Source organism: Clavelina lepadiformis, chromosome 3 (assembly GCF_947623445.1).
Source record: "Clavelina lepadiformis chromosome 3, kaClaLepa1.1, whole genome shotgun sequence".
Taxonomy (NCBI): domain Eukaryota; kingdom Metazoa; phylum Chordata; class Ascidiacea; order Aplousobranchia; family Clavelinidae; genus Clavelina; species Clavelina lepadiformis.
Genome location: NC_135242.1, coordinates 7,136,994 through 7,151,916, shown reverse-complemented (window position 1 = coordinate 7,151,916; position 14,923 = coordinate 7,136,994). Strand labels below are relative to the sequence as shown.

At 36.7% G+C, this 14,923-nt stretch overlaps 2 protein-coding genes across 5 annotated transcripts; both read right to left on the bottom strand.

Annotated features, from left to right (window-relative positions):
* Positions 1-1,532: 1,532 nt before the first annotated feature.
* On the bottom strand, positions 1,533-7,931 carry LOC143450866 (aprataxin-like). Of its 2 annotated transcripts, XR_013114785.1 has the most exons (10): positions 6,416-7,931; positions 6,174-6,334; positions 3,727-4,106; positions 2,991-3,086; positions 2,824-2,906; positions 2,628-2,731; positions 2,393-2,471; positions 2,173-2,257; positions 1,803-1,915; positions 1,533-1,589 (listed from the first exon to the last, which is right to left on the bottom strand). XR_013114785.1 is itself a non-coding variant. In XM_076951611.1 (8 exons), exons 1-8 carry the CDS (start codon positions 6,598-6,600, stop codon positions 2,185-2,187), a joined length of 1,161 nt encoding a protein of 386 aa, XP_076807726.1. In that variant the 5' UTR covers positions 6,601-7,931; the 3' UTR covers positions 1,963-2,184. The 2 variants fall into 2 exon arrangements, 1 of the variants encoding a protein (XP_076807726.1); XM_076951611.1 differs by lacking the exons at positions 1,533-1,589; positions 1,803-1,915 and having other exon boundaries at positions 1,963-2,257.
* Positions 7,932-11,120: 3,189 nt separating this feature from the next.
* Positions 11,121-14,242, bottom strand: LOC143448645 (putative peptidylglycine alpha-hydroxylating monooxygenase 1). 3 transcript variants are annotated; one of them, XM_076948463.1, is made up of 8 exons: positions 13,896-14,242; positions 13,651-13,772; positions 13,042-13,105; positions 12,849-12,936; positions 12,462-12,682; positions 12,229-12,370; positions 11,892-12,090; positions 11,121-11,668 (listed from the first exon to the last, which is right to left on the bottom strand). In XM_076948463.1, exons 1-8 carry the CDS (start codon positions 14,140-14,142, stop codon positions 11,471-11,473), a joined length of 1,281 nt encoding a protein of 426 aa, XP_076804578.1. In that variant the 5' UTR covers positions 14,143-14,242; the 3' UTR covers positions 11,121-11,470. The 3 variants fall into 3 exon arrangements, with proteins under 3 accessions (XP_076804578.1, XP_076804580.1, XP_076804579.1); XM_076948465.1 differs by having other exon boundaries at positions 11,892-12,051; XM_076948464.1 differs by having other exon boundaries at positions 13,651-13,742.
* Between the last annotated feature and the right edge of the window lie 681 nt (positions 14,243-14,923).

Here is a 14,923-nt window from a genome sequence, read left to right as displayed (position 1 = left end):
AGGTTCTTGCCAAAGTTTATCTCTATCATTGTACGAGAGTGAACCAGCCAGTAACTCAACGAAAGACTGCGGTTAGAATGTGCGCAAATACTAATTGGCTGAAATGTAATTAAGCTTATTTGGAATCATATCGAGCGGTAATAAAACAATTAGCAAACCGTTCTAAACACTACATTGGGGCCTAACTTTGTAAAAGTTCGCCGAGGCTACAACTCAATAGCTTGTACGCACTGGCATTACCTCCTGCTATAGAGTAACAGAACAATAAGACCCGTGGGCTTTGAACAGTAGTTGGACAAAAATAACACGATCCGAGATGCTTTTTCAAATTCGATTAAGACGTCACGGTTCACGAAAGGTGGATTATGATGTAACAAACTCCCTATTATGACGCGTGTTTCTTATTGTGAGAGATACATCAAATGTTCGGCGACGACTTGTTCCAAAAGGACGTAGTTAGGCAGAAAAACGTCTGTGGATGGCGACAAGCAAAATAACATCTTGATTCGTTGATGGGAAGAATCGTCGCACACGCAAAATCTGTATAAAATATCTTCCCAAAATTTAAGGGTTCTAATAAAGTATTCTTATTCTACAGGAAACTACAGTATTAGGTAACGCCTTTTTCACGTAGCTCCTATCAAAATAATTTACCGAGTAATGTTGAGGGAAAACGGATATAAAATACAAAATACATCAATTTACACACGGAGCCAGGCAGACGTGGAATAACAGAAATTATATTCCCCAAAAAAACAACCAAAGGCAAGAGATGGAAAAATGAACTAGTAGCCACTTCGTTGTGTCAGTCATGCTTGGCCTAATATGGTTTAACTGACTTTGCTGGGTTTGTCTAGTTAGCACACAAGCGATTTACGATCGAATCTTGTACACACTGACACTCTTCCAGCACACTTTTACTACTTACGCTGGCACGTGCCGATAATAGCCACCACTTAACAAATGTCATAGCAACCATCGATTGACGCAAAGCATACGAGGCATGCAGATATTTTTCCTGATAAACTTTATTAATTTAAGCGGTAGTAACATGCAATTTAATGTATTGAGTTTACCTACGCTACTACAGAACTGCTAATATCGTATCTACAAATCTTCTTTTACCACACTTGTACTCTCAGTACAAATTCCCGCGCTTGTGTGTTATCTGCACTGCTGCGTTTATTGCAAACAGTTAGCATTTGAAGATTTCAATACTTTCCACTTGAAATCACAGGCAAGCCGACTTTGCGTCAAATTATACAACAACAAGTGATCAACACTTTATACTAATAACAAAACAACTTAAAAAAGTTAATAAGAAAGCCATGTCTGGTACCAAACAAACCTCGGCATAATTCTGTCTTTGCGGGACCTTGTTTCTATCTGCATACACAACCAAATACGCCAAGCTAAGCTTGATGGTAAAATAGACCGCAGTCTGTTGCCTGTAGCCAATACAAAAAGTCTTGTCTACTTACGAGATCTAAAGAGGCTACAACTGACGCAGGATTAATTACCGTGAAAATCCACTAGTTAAAATGTTTTCCCAGTTCAAATGTAACTGTATAGTAGGTAGCCCCGTCAACCTAAATACACAAATATCAGGTTACATTGAGGAAAAAACTGCTCTCTTGCGACGGTGCGTGGATAGCATACTCATCCGCAAGGTTGGTGTTGGGTGATTTTTTCGCCAGATTTTTAAGTAATATCATAGGTGAACGTACGCTGACCTGGCCATGGTGCTTGCTGGCAAAGTTTACTAAATTGTGACCTAACAAATAGCTAAGAAATGAACATACCTGGCCTTCAACCCTGGTTTCATTTCTCATCTCAAAATATATTCAAAAACTGAAAGCAAAATCTTCCTAACTCTCTCCCACTTCAGTTCAGTGAAACTGCATTTTGGATGGCGCTAAATAATAAAAAACAATCTGTGATATACGAATTGACAACACAAAAGTCAGTACCAGATTTTTAATGATGAAGCCCAGAAGGTAAGACGGGAATAAATAAAGCAATACAGTGCAGTGCTAAATTTTAAGAAACGCAGTAAAACCGAAAAGCACATGAAGTTAAAAAAATCACAGGTTATTCTTTCGCTGACTCAATCAAAACCAAAAATTAGACACAGTTTGCCCATAAACCCATGTAGTTGTTTTTAACATCAACCTTTTTCAAGGATCAAGTTTCACATTTTTCAATGTGCGTCTTTAATGTTGGCATGTTCTTCTGTGAAGCATTACATTTATGACACCTATATGAGTCAAGAATAAATTAAACTTATGATTAGGTACCATCTTAAATTAATATACATTGGAACAGTATCCTATCCATTAATAAATTAAATGCTAAAGGACATTACGAAAAACTAATGCAAAATAATACATACCTGAGGGGTTCTTTTAAGAACTTTGTGAAAGCCTTGCGATCTTCTATTTTGCCATTGTTTCGAAGTTCAATCACGTACGCTGAAAACAATCTGTATAGTTACTTAACTACTATGTTGTGAAGGTATTGCAAGTGTGACCAGGGATAACAAACAGACTAAATTATACGCAATAAATCGTTACATTTTGATCCTAATTATATGTTTCCATTTAATTATGAATGTACAAATGCATTACTTTCAGCATCCACAAAGTAATCTGTGGTGAATGAATTCCAGTGCTTCTTAGTCTTCAAAGATGATGAAGAAAAGTCTTGACTGATAACATGCATATGCAGCTGGCTGATTAAAAAAAAATTATAAAATATAATGTTGATATTTGTAAAATTATACATATATATATATACTAAAAAATTCCAGGAAGTAGTCTTTACCTCATGCTTGCTACTGCGTGATATCCATATCGAAATGTGTATTTCTTTTTTTTATTGCTGTCTTTTGCTAACGATTTTGCCACCTGCAGTAACAATCTGGCAATTGATTTCCTGAACAACGAAAGAATGAACACAACAAAAAACAAACAAATTTATTGACATTTTACCTTCAACATGTGCTTCAACAAATCAACATGGTTAGGCTTTAGCTGACCAGCATGAGCAATTTCCTCCAAAGGCAAAACCAGCCAATGAATTCGGGCCTAAAATGATCATTATTAATTATAAGTTCAGTGTATATTTAAATACTTGGCCATATTTAGAAAAGCAAAATTATAAATAATGTTTAATTTAAACAAGTGCTTCTGAACCTGAGGTTCATCAAATCTCAGGGTTTCTGTAAGACAGATGCTAGTGTTTGTCAATGGCCTTAACAAATGCCCAGTGTAACTTGAAAAATATACAGTATTTTAACACAGGACAGCTTAGCTTTTGAAATACCGTTATATGTAGGAACCTTGCACTGCATGTAGTTTACTCAAAGCATGCAACAAGATTTTTAGGGAAAAAAAACATTGAAGAAAAACATTAGTTTCTCTTGGTATGATAAACATCACTTTTAAACAAATACTAGGGTCGTTGTATATGTCCATATCCTGTATGGATTCCTATGATTTGCATGTAAGGGTACTTGGGCAGCAATCTGGCTCTATAATAATTAATGTGACTTCAGCCAGTAACAAACTAACTTTAGCTCAAAGTTTAAGAGGTTCAGAAAGCACAACCAAGCTTAACATAAAGTTTAATGCTTTTAAAATAATTCAAAATCACTGATTAGCCTTTGAACCAAAATGCAATATCTGGTTCTATAAATGTTACACATATATGACATTTTTACTATACCTTTGGATATTTATCTTTGATAACAACAATCAAATTATCCTGAAAAATTATTGACTTGGGATCAGTCATGGAAGCTTTTAATCCTTGGCTCCAGTGACCTTTCATTGCAAAACGGCTAGAAGACATAGAGAGGGATACATTGCTGCCTGTCGCAGGTGAATCAAAAGCATAAGGACTGTCACTAGCATCATCATTGTTTGATTTATCTTCTTTCGTTTCGAGCCGAGATTTCTTGCATTCACCTTTCTCACTTAACTTTCTTTGAAGTAAAGTCCTTTTTGACTGGTTAATGGATAAGCACTTTGAAGACTCATTTGTATCATCAAAGGTTCTAAGCTTCTCAGGTTCATTCCCAGCAGTTTCAGACTTAGGCTTCACATCTGTAGGAATTAAAGATTTATGTATACGACAAAATAGATAATAATTATGATAACTAAAGGTAAGCAAATATGGACTATCTGGAAACTTTAGGACAGCGGTTTAAGATCAATTTTAGTTTACACGGCAACATACAGCATGCTGTTCTTGTAGGTTTAAGTTTATACACCATTGTGAAAAAAGGATATATATAATTAAAAAAAATAGTTAAACAACAAGACATAACATTAAGTTCTTCAGTAACTTTCACACTCTGCAACACCATTCTGCATTTTTTCTACTTCATAGGACACATGTTCATGTATATTTCATATCAACAAACTTTGTCTTTTTGTGGGTTAATCTAGATTCTAGAACAATATTACCTTCTATAGTTCACATGCTTAGTCTTATGAAACAGTAAGTTTTTATGTCGCTTTGAAAAATTTCTCTGGCAACAATAATACTTCTTGTTTATTTGCACAAAAGATAACATTTGGGTAAAGCAGCAGATTAGATTAAAAACATTAGAGTAAAGCTTGTGTTCTCATGTTCGGCACATTCCGTAGTAGTGGTAAGGTGGCTTAGCTTTTTAGATGGCAAACAACTTTGCAGGCAAGTTATTAGTTGCAGTTGATGTTTGTTTTCAGCACAGAAATGCCACAGTACATGTTCTAGTAAGTATTTATGTCTTCATGGCAATTACAAAACCACCAGACAAGACTAGTACCAACAGCTTTTCTGACTGAACTTAATGAGCTGTAGCATAGCACCTACATAAAATATACTCAACCATAAGTTAGGTTAGGTTTAATTAACACAAGATATTCCTGTTACGCACCCAATTTGGCATTTACCATACCTATATATTTCTTATCGCCAACACAAAATTTTTTTTTCAAACCTGATTGAACACCAGTATACAACTCATTGTTTTTCCGATGTGACATCATATCTTCTGACAAGTATGTCAAAATTAGCACTAAATTTGTGTCTTTTTGGGGAAAATGTTTGGTAATGCAGTAGAATTTAGTTCATGCGTTCACCTCAAGACCAGTCAAATTTGAATGTAATAAGCGGTGATTGTAATAACCGTTTTCCTAAAATTCCAACTAAACAACTCCCGAGGGCATAGGTGTCAAACTCCCGGCCCGCGGGCCACATCCGGCCCGCTTTACAATAAAACTTGGCCCGCAATGCTATTTTATACATTGAACTATTTCCGGCCCGCGAGATCATTGTGCAGTATAACTTACTTTTTTCAAGCAAAAACAAGATTATAACAAATCGCACAATACAGCAGCACAACAGTTGCCTCATCATACGATAGAATAAATCGATTTATTCCCAGCCAAAACCGTCAAAAAAAACAAAAATTTGGTGCTCTTTTGCTGACTGTTCCAATTCATATACTCGTGTCACGAAACGTTCAATCAAGTTTTATCCTTGCGGCCCGCAGCGTTAAATAAGTTTTGAGTTTTGGCCCCTGGTGCGATTGAGTTTGACACCCCTGCCCTAGGGGGTCAAAAGACAATCAACGCAACATAATGCACAACACATACGCTAGAACTGGCAAGACATTTCAGCTGCAATAAGAAGACTGTTTCAGCTGCAACAACAAGCGACTTCTACTGCTATCACTGATGTTCTAAAGCAGTTCGTGTCATTAAATATTTGTTTATAATCGGCTATTGTTTATTTACAGTAAATAGCCATTTACAGACACAGCTTGTTTGGTTCGATTTTTGTTCATAAAAGGCCATGAATGGATCACAGTGAAGAACACTTGCACGCATGGAATCGAAGGTAGATATTTTAAGCGGTGACTGGAGCCTGGACGTATTAACTTGAGTTTTAATAAAATAAAATGAAAAAGAAAATTCTGTTCTGAGCAATTTGGATGTAATAAGGGGTCAATTGTGTTAATCGTGATTCGTGGATGTATCAATTGGATTCTACTCTTTGTTGCCTGACTACTAACATATTATAGACATATTTTTCCTATAGTTTGTTTACTAACAAATATCCTTGAAGTTAAGGTCAATTGGTTTTGGGACTTGATATTTCATAAGCTTTTATAATTAACTTACCTCTTTCATTGTCTGACCCTATAAATACAATATCATGTGGAAACTTCATTTCAACAACATAAAGTGTTTGGTTTGATTTTAACTGACATGACTGCTTGCGTGGTATATCCATTCCATCAATGTGAGAAAGATTTGCACCCAATCTTTTCACAAGCACATACCTAAAAATAGTGAGGAAAATGTTCTCGTTACCACATTCATAATTTTATAGTTGGACTAAAGTTTCAAAGAAAAATGGCTACCTCTTGGAATAGTTTGCTGTTAGTTGCAACTGATTCCTGGAACAGGTTCTATCGGTGATTTGCAGTTCTTTTGTCCTTCCAATAAAAACTGGAACTTTATCAGGTAAAAAAACATCATCATGACTGGACCTAACACACCTCAAGTAACATTTCATATTTTCCACCATTTTATACCATCGAAGCATAAGGTTCTATTCTGCTATTTCTGGAATCTACTATGCAAATATTACCAGGTACTCACAACTTGGCTATATATATATGATAACATTTATAGCAAATTTTAAGTATTACTGAGCCAAAGGTGTTTATAGCTCATATAAAAACATTAACCGTTAACATGTATATGTACGATTGCGAGATAAGTCACTTTCGAACCGACGTTTGATGAATTATAGGTTGGTGGATACCCCTGTCAGCAGCCTGCAGGGAATTGATCAAAGTTTCTGGTCTGTATTTTCTGTTTGGTGAATACACACACTGGTAAGATTCAGCCAGTTTACACCAATTTCTGCAAACTGGTAACTGGAATCAACAAACAGATTACTAGAATGTTTAGAATGTAGCAAAACTATTGGTGCCAGGTTAGTGACGATTGCAACTAAAATTAAAAGATAATTTTGGTAATTTAATATCGGTGGTCGGTTAATTCAATCCACAAACGATTCAACCCAGAACAATTCAACCAACATACGAGTATATCAAGTATGATACTATTCAAACCCATTTATAAATCGGCGTGATGATGAAAGTTTGGCATGCAATTAGTTTCAAGGTGTCAGTATACTTTGCACTTTGGATTGTCTATACACCAACTTTTAGACCTAGTCAATCGAAATTTTTTTTATATAAACTACCAAAAATCCCTAGATATCAAAATTGGCACCAACAGGGCTATAGCCTTACAAGCAATGTTCCCTCTAAATTTTTACGAGTCTGAGCAAACACAATAACTCCCTGAGCGGTCCCTTGGACCACTGTGAGCAACAACAGACGTGCCACGTGCGCACTGTGGCCACTATTATGCGTTTATTTTCTTTTTAATTCAGGTTAGAATCTGTTCTTGTGCGCAGCACAGATTTTCTGTGCGCGGAAACCGTGTCAGCAGTGCGCATTTGCGCACGCGCGCAGCTCAGAGGGAACATTGCTTACAAGTGGAACTGTTTAGATAATTGCTTTCCAGTTGCGCATATTTTGTAAAGAAATCGTGAGTCAATGAAAGTGTAGGATGGTTTTGCTTCGGTTCTGCAGGCTGCCATTAACTGTGTACAGGTCTTTAAATCAGTAAACAGCCTAGGAGGCTAGGCCTAGTTCGTATTCATTCTGATAAATACCCCAACAAGTTTGCTGTCTGATGGCCAGTCTGTATTTCATGGCAGCTGCACACCCAAGAAAAATTTTAAGCAAACTTCTTGTACAATTGAGTTTGTAAGATAAATAGCCAACAAATAATTTAAAATACCTTTACACAGGGGTTTGTTGAAATAATTGATTTGATATTTAATTTATTGCCGCATTTGTGGTATACCAAAGTGAGATACTATCCAGAAAGCAGTAGCTTCAATGGGGCAACAAACGCCAAATCTACAAAGCTTATTTGTCTATGATATATTCCAATATGGGTAGTTTGTATCAAAGTGTAAGTCAAAGTCACAACTCTTGGATATTATTAAGTGGTAGGCGAGCCCAATTGCTACAACACTTTGCACAAGACACGAATGAAGGACATTGTCATAGTAGAGAACAACTCACAAGCACAAACAAGAAAAATATTGAAAATCATCTAAGCATGACAAATAAGCAAAGCTGGCTTCATCCATTTAACTATAACAAGTGGCCAAATTTTGATTAGAATCGATGAAAAGTTACTGATCAATTTATCTGGCTAATAGATAACCAGAGTCCAAATCGATTGCTAAATCTATAGGCCTAGCCTAGTTACAAACCGTGTTAGCTAAGAAGTGCATTGGATAAAGATTGAAAATGTGAACACTTGGCTAGCCATTGCACACCTGCAAACTTAAGTTAGCGTATCTGCACAACCGAGATTTGAGAAAATTCTGCCATGAAATACAGACCGTCTGTCCGGATTGCAGAGTAGTCTATGGTTGTTTTCAGTAAGGTATTTTGTGCGCGAAACAACCAAAAAACCAAGTGTAATGCACAAAAATGTTCCAACACACTGGAAATGAAAGTGAGCAATTCGGCTACACATTGTTATGTAGATTAAGCTACACAGTTTGAACAACTCAATCTCTAAATCAGTTGAAAATTGAGTGCCCCACTTTAACCTAGCTCATAGAAAACAGCACAGAGTGTTACGCCAGGTAGGTTATGAGTTATGACTAGGGCCCGCAAAAGTCAATAAAGTCAAAAATTTTTAAGGACCTCGTCTGATCACGAATCAAAGAATAAAGTCGTTTTCAGCACCTAGGGGATTGTTTCTAAGAAGTTTATAGGTCAAAATAAAGTCAAAATTTACAATAAAGTCAAAATTTTCAATAAAGTCAAAATTTGTCAAATTATGGCTTTTTACAAAGTTTTTGTGTTTCTCGAGAGTAATTTTTGTAAAAATCCTCGTGGAAGCATTGTAAATCAGGAACTGCAACACAATTAAACCCATAAAAGCAGGAAATAAGTCACAATGCCCACTTGGATCAGCAGTAACTTTTATCGCAAATTGTCCATTGTTTATTCAATGTTACGTATTTAAATAACTCTTACTAAACACTTCCTCTTCATAAACGTGGTCTTTTCGAAGATCAACAGTTTGGATTTTAGGAATAGCCTACTGACATTCTGTAATACAAAAATGCCTGAGCAAGCTAAATCGTCTTCAGCAAAAGTTAGACAGATTTGTCGAGATTTTTCTGATGAATTTAATGCAACTCCCGGGGGTGATTTAAGGTGCAATTTTTGCGAGGTTATAGTGAAGTGCGATAAAAAGTATTTTGTTGAAGGCCACAGGAAAAGTAAACACCATCAAGCTGGATTGGAGCAACAACAAGCATTCCCTGTTTAATTTGCTGTTTATTAGAATTTACCATGCGGAGAAAATCGAGGCAAAGTGCCCTTTTCACACAAGGTCAAAATAAAACAAGCTACCTAAATCTATCGCCAAAGAACACGACGCACTTTTTATAATCAATATAACACCTTGACTTTTCGACAAAATATTACGTTTGGGTCTGAAATCGACAAAATATTATGTTTGGGTAACTGAAGGAAGAACTGTGGCCTCTACAAATAAGCAATTTCGTTAGGTCAAAATAAAGTCAAAATTTGATAAAAATAAAGTCAAAAAAAATTTTTTTTAGGTCAAAATAAAAATGGCCCTAGTTATGACAAACTCTGCAGGTCTGCTGTCTGCGGTTTAGGCTACAGTCTGACAGTTGCACTTTGCATTGCTCTTTGGACCTTTGTTAAAGGGGGCTTACCCGCTATCGAAATTCCTACTAAAGATAGTTGACTGGCTGAGGGGTAAACACTGGATTCCATTCCAGTAGTAAGAAAACCTTCATTTGCGACGTTTATTAGTCCCTTGCGTTGCAGTTAGGCTTGCCAACCGTCCTTTATTACATTATTATTCATTATTATTCCTTTATTATTATTATTATTATGATTAAAGCCGCAACGAAAAAGCATTACGATAGACATTTCTGTTGTTGAGCTGTTCCTGATCCATCATTTGGGCAAATTTAAGTTTATTCTGCTGCCAGAAAAACATGTACCGGAGAACAAGCATAGCTCAGGGTGAAGAGACGTCTCCAAAGACTGTCTGTGCACCTCCGTGTCAAAAAGACAACTGATATATGAAGTGGAAAGTACGAAAAACCCAATAACTATTTTCCAAACGAACTTAACGTTTTCCCGATATTTAGCTAGCAAGATGGTGAACTGCTTTAAGCTTTAAGTGTAAGTTAACATAACTTTATACAGATGCTAACTTCCCATTGCAAGCGGTTTTCACGAAAAATTACATTTTGTCGTCAACTTTCAGTCTAATTCTTTTGTTGAACCAAAGCTATGCATCGCTGAATAATTTTTTTATTTCTAAACGCCCATGTCTCAAACGTTTCATTACCTATACGTGCTTTTCGTAAGTTGTCTTGCCACCTAAAGACTTAATAGCGCATTTAATATTTAAAAAAAGTTTTTATGGTGTTATTAGACCTAAACACAATTAAGCCTAAGTTAAACTACTTTTATTGAAAGCAAATATTATAGCTGGAAAATTAGCCTATAGGCCTAAGTGGCACCAACGATTCTTTATATCGTTGGTGGCACGATTAAAAGCAAGTAGTGGCCTGTAATAGCGGGAGATTCCCCAATAGGTATTCGAAATATTGTTATTTGTTATTGTGCAACGTCATTTGCCCAATTGCTGTCGTCATCGGAAACTCTTGCACCAATTGACGTTGACATATCATACAAGGTAGCCTAAGTTACAGAAGCTTGTTATTTCTAAGTCTAAGTTCTTGTTAAGTTTTTAGTCTTGTTACAGGGCTTCGTTTTCATCATCTTTTTATTTTAGAAACAACCTAGCTTATATAGGTTTAGGCTTAGCCTATAGGCCTATAGGCTTAGTTGAATCGCTCTGTGTCATAGGCTATCAGTTTGGTAGGCCTACCTTCAGTTGTAACTACCCCCAAGCAAATCAAAATGCCAAACCTGTTATTTACTTATGGATAGATTTTAGCGTTCTCGGTCTCGCTTAAACAGAATCACTTTATTGTAAAATCACCTCATCCGCCAAAGTGCGAGTCAAGTCAAGTGGAAATTAAGCATAGCCTACAATATAACATGGTATTTGACAAAATTTACGGGATACGACGACGTTATTTTTATGTGAAATAAGGATTGTAACTCAGCCAAAATGTAGGCTAATCCTTAATGTTACCAATCTAAGTTTTAGAAACTGTGAAATGTAGATCGCACCAAAATGTTTTATTTGTTGGTAAACAGTATACCACGTACAAAAACGGTCAAGTTGGCCTACGTAATAGTTTACTATGTGCACATACGCTTTTCTTCACGAGTTATGGGCGAAGTTCGCTTTTAAAACGGAAGATTGTTAAATTTATTTCTCCAGTGTGTCCAGGGAAATCCGTTTTTACACATCATTGTCTTCACTTTCGCTGAGTTCTTATCGCGGTGTTTCCAGTACATGATGTAGAAGTTACACATCTCATCGGTATGCTTCATACCAATGTTAGTTGTACGGTTGCGAAAATTAAACATTTCGCACCTAGATGCCTGGAAAGAAGATGTTGTTAGCCTTTATCAGTACGTTCTGTTGCTGTCATAAGGGTAAGCTAGCTCTACTTGTGAGTCTGATGATATCATCATTCAGAAGGCATGGCAGTAAGCCTAACGTTGCTTATGATTATCCTGCATTACAGACAACATAGGCCTACTTGGTTGCGTCCATTGAAAATGTCAAATTTTCTTTTATAGGCTACATAAACAGCCACCTTACCAGCCAATCGCCGTTGGATATTGACAAAAACTTGTCTTTAACAGGATAAAATGCTTCTGGATGTTGCGGATTTTCGTTTCCAATTTCAATCCATCTGTCAACAATGCCAGTGGAAACTTTATAACCAGATACACGAAATCCCAGGGCGTGCGTATGTACTCTGAAGGCAAATGGATGCATAACAGTTCCTCCATGATAACTGCAGAAATATTTTATTCGTGGTGTATATCGCAAGGACAGGTACAAATTATTGTGCAAATGCTTTTTAATAAATCTGATTAAGTATGGGGCATACATGCAAGTTTTGGAACATTACATATAAATGTATATTTTGGACCTGCAAATTATGTCGAAATTCTTTTTCTTGTGGGGTGGTACGGACCCTAACATAGACATCGACAAGTAGATACCAGCAACTTTTGGTTGTTGTTCAGTAGTAGCAGAGACAGTAACTCCAGTATTGTAGACGGAATTGTTTTCTGCAACAATAAGAATAATAGGGTGGTTTGTTTGCAATTATGTCGCGGATCGGTTCAACATGCCAGTGCCGCGCTTCACATATTGCTTTACCGTTGGCCACAGTCTTTGATTTGAAGTGCGCGTTGAAAACTAAGAAATTTAAACCAGTGCTAGGTCCAACTTCGAAGCCAACACCGTGTGGCAGCTCCAACCTAGGTGCTCCTTTTGCCCACGCCCATAAAATTGTTTCTATTTCCCCGTCCGCGCAGATAGTTGCATGAGGGAGTTTTGTTTCTGGGTTGTCAGTCTCCGCCATGGGGCCACCACAGTTCCTAAAATTCGTAGCTTGTTCGTTGACGCGACGTCTTAATTTTTATAATCGTGAACAGATCGAGAGTTTGACTTTATAGGTATAACATTTAGTTATAGAGTTTACAAGGAATCAAAAAGTAAACACAATCGTTAGGGTGGCGAGTCAATTTTATCTTAACCACTTACCATGCCGCCGCATCCGATCCAGGAGTACGACAGGCGTAAAGTAAAAGGTGGTGAGCTACACTTTGCTGTGCGTGGGGAATGAATTGCGCTGTGTGTGTTGCAAAATAGAGCATTCAAAACCCATATTAAAATCAGCTATATAAAGACCCATGGTTATAATAGACCCTCATAGGCATTGCTTATGATCAATTACTTATGTACAGAGTCTTCGTTTCATTGCTGGAGATGTCGATAGCAGTGCATAGGTAGGTGTCGTCCTGTAAAAATAAATTCTACGTTTTTGCACAAAAACCATTTACGATTTATTCTTTCTATATACTTGTGATAATAAAGGGGATATTATAGTATACAGATCGAATACAGTGTAGAATTCTTGTTTTCGAACATCTGCTTTGCGAAGCATGGCGTCAGTGATACATGGTATTGCGTGCCAATGACTTCCGGTTTTCCGTTTTAAGTCGTGACGTAAATGTCGTGCCTGCCTATCTTGCGTGAGTTATGCACAGGTTTTCTGTGCTTTTCTTTCTACTAAGATCAACGCTGTAACATGGATGTCTTTATGCTGTTACTGTGCCAATGTTTTGTCAAAATGTGTGGGTGAGAAAAGTAGACAACGATCTCATGAGATTCATATATCATCACCCGCAATAAACATTTCGACAAGTAGGCTACTTGTTGTAGTGAAGTGGGTCAACCTCTCAAGTTCAGGTGCCATATACCCATTTTCCATTACAAGTCTGAATATCCCTTTATTATCACATTTACTAATTGGAATACAGCAAAGTTCATATGTGTCACTTACATATGGTATCTTGACTTGTGGCATTTGAACAGAAAATTTACGGGTTTTATTGTCTTCTGACGCGGATTTCGCATCGGTTTGGGTCATTTCCTCTTTCAGTACATTTAAAAATTTCTGATATTCTACATTGTTACATTTTATAAACCGTAAACAAAACCATTTAGAACCAAACCATAAAGAAGATGCGACAGGCCAATTTGTCCTACATACATCGCTTAGTTATATATAGTGCATCAATACAATACCCTCTGTGGCAGAATTTTCCGTCGATTTTTGAAAGTAATCGATATAGTCCATCAATAAAGACTGATTTCCATTTTCGGCGCCTTCATTATATTCGAGAAACTTGTTGCGATCTTTTCTTTCCTTGAGTTGGTTTAGAAAATTGCCAACAAGACCAGGGAAGTATTGATTTGTTGCGAGGCACATTGCAACATTTAGCAAAAATATCACCCCAATTTGTATTAACGCCATCAGTAGGTAGTAGTTCATCAATATTTTCTTTAAAAAACGTTAAATTTTCACACGTCGGCAGTAGTTGTGAGACAACAGCTAGTAACGTCGTCTAACAGCTTAGCTGACAAATTCGAAGTTGTCTGTTAAAAACGGTTGATTAAGTTAATGTCCTATTACCATAGTTATCCTGTTCTTTTTAAATTCAGTAAACTTTTTTCCGAAAAATTAAATGTAGATAAACTGTAAGTATTAATTCTTAACTGCCTATAACTCTAAAGACTATAGCTGTCGCCATTAGTTCCACTATGCGCATGATTTTGAAACGTGCGTCTATATTAAACCGCCACCCATACGCGGAAGCAAATTTGTAAATCTCAATTAAACCACGCAATACGTTGGCGCATTATTGATCAGGGCAGCAGATATAACATACCAGCTTTTCGAACGTTTTATGGGTTCCATATACTGTATAAACTACATATAATGCTGGCCAGCCGACGGCTTTCCTCTCGCTGTATGCTGTTCATGAGAAGCTGTTAGAAATGTGGACCTCGATTTGTCATCTCGTTCCATGTAAAATTTGTATTGATTACTACAGAGACAAAATACTGACGAATGATATTTTTGCTATCGTTAATTATGCATGAGTGATTTCTTCGGAGCTTGCTGTTCTTGTCGACAGCATTTTGTCAGCCCTATAATACGTTACGCGGTTACAGGAATTGGGATTTTTTTAAATGTTAAAACCTGTGGGTGGTGGCTTTTTCATATAACCTACCTGCAAATCAGATAACGTTTTATACATAGATAGCGAATA

What these genes read in the sequence shown, in the direction of transcription:
- LOC143450866 (XM_076951611.1), bottom strand. Translation starts at nt 6,600, where the DNA reads ATGCTTCGATGGTATAAAATGGTGGAAAATATGAAATGTTACTTGAGG. An exon ending in TGTTGAAGCACATGTTGAAG is followed by an intron (nt 2,907 to 2,990) that starts GTAAAATGTCAA and finishes TTGTTACTGCAG; the next exon opens with GTGGCAAAATCGTTAGCAAA. An exon ending in CACGCAGTAGCAAGCATGAG is followed by an intron (nt 2,732 to 2,823) that starts GTAAAGACTACT and finishes TTTTTTAATCAG; the next exon opens with CCAGCTGCATATGCATGTTA.
- LOC143448645 (XM_076948463.1), bottom strand. Translation starts at nt 14,142, where the DNA reads ATGAACTACTACCTACTGATGGCGTTAATACAAATTGGGGTGATATTT. An exon ending in GGAAAATTCTGCCACAGAGG is followed by an intron (nt 13,773 to 13,895) that starts GTATTGTATTGA and finishes GTAACAATGTAG; the next exon opens with AATATCAGAAATTTTTAAAT. An exon ending in CACAAGTCAAGATACCATAT is followed by an intron (nt 13,106 to 13,650) that starts GTAAGTGACACA and finishes TTATTTTTACAG; the next exon opens with GACGACACCTACCTATGCAC.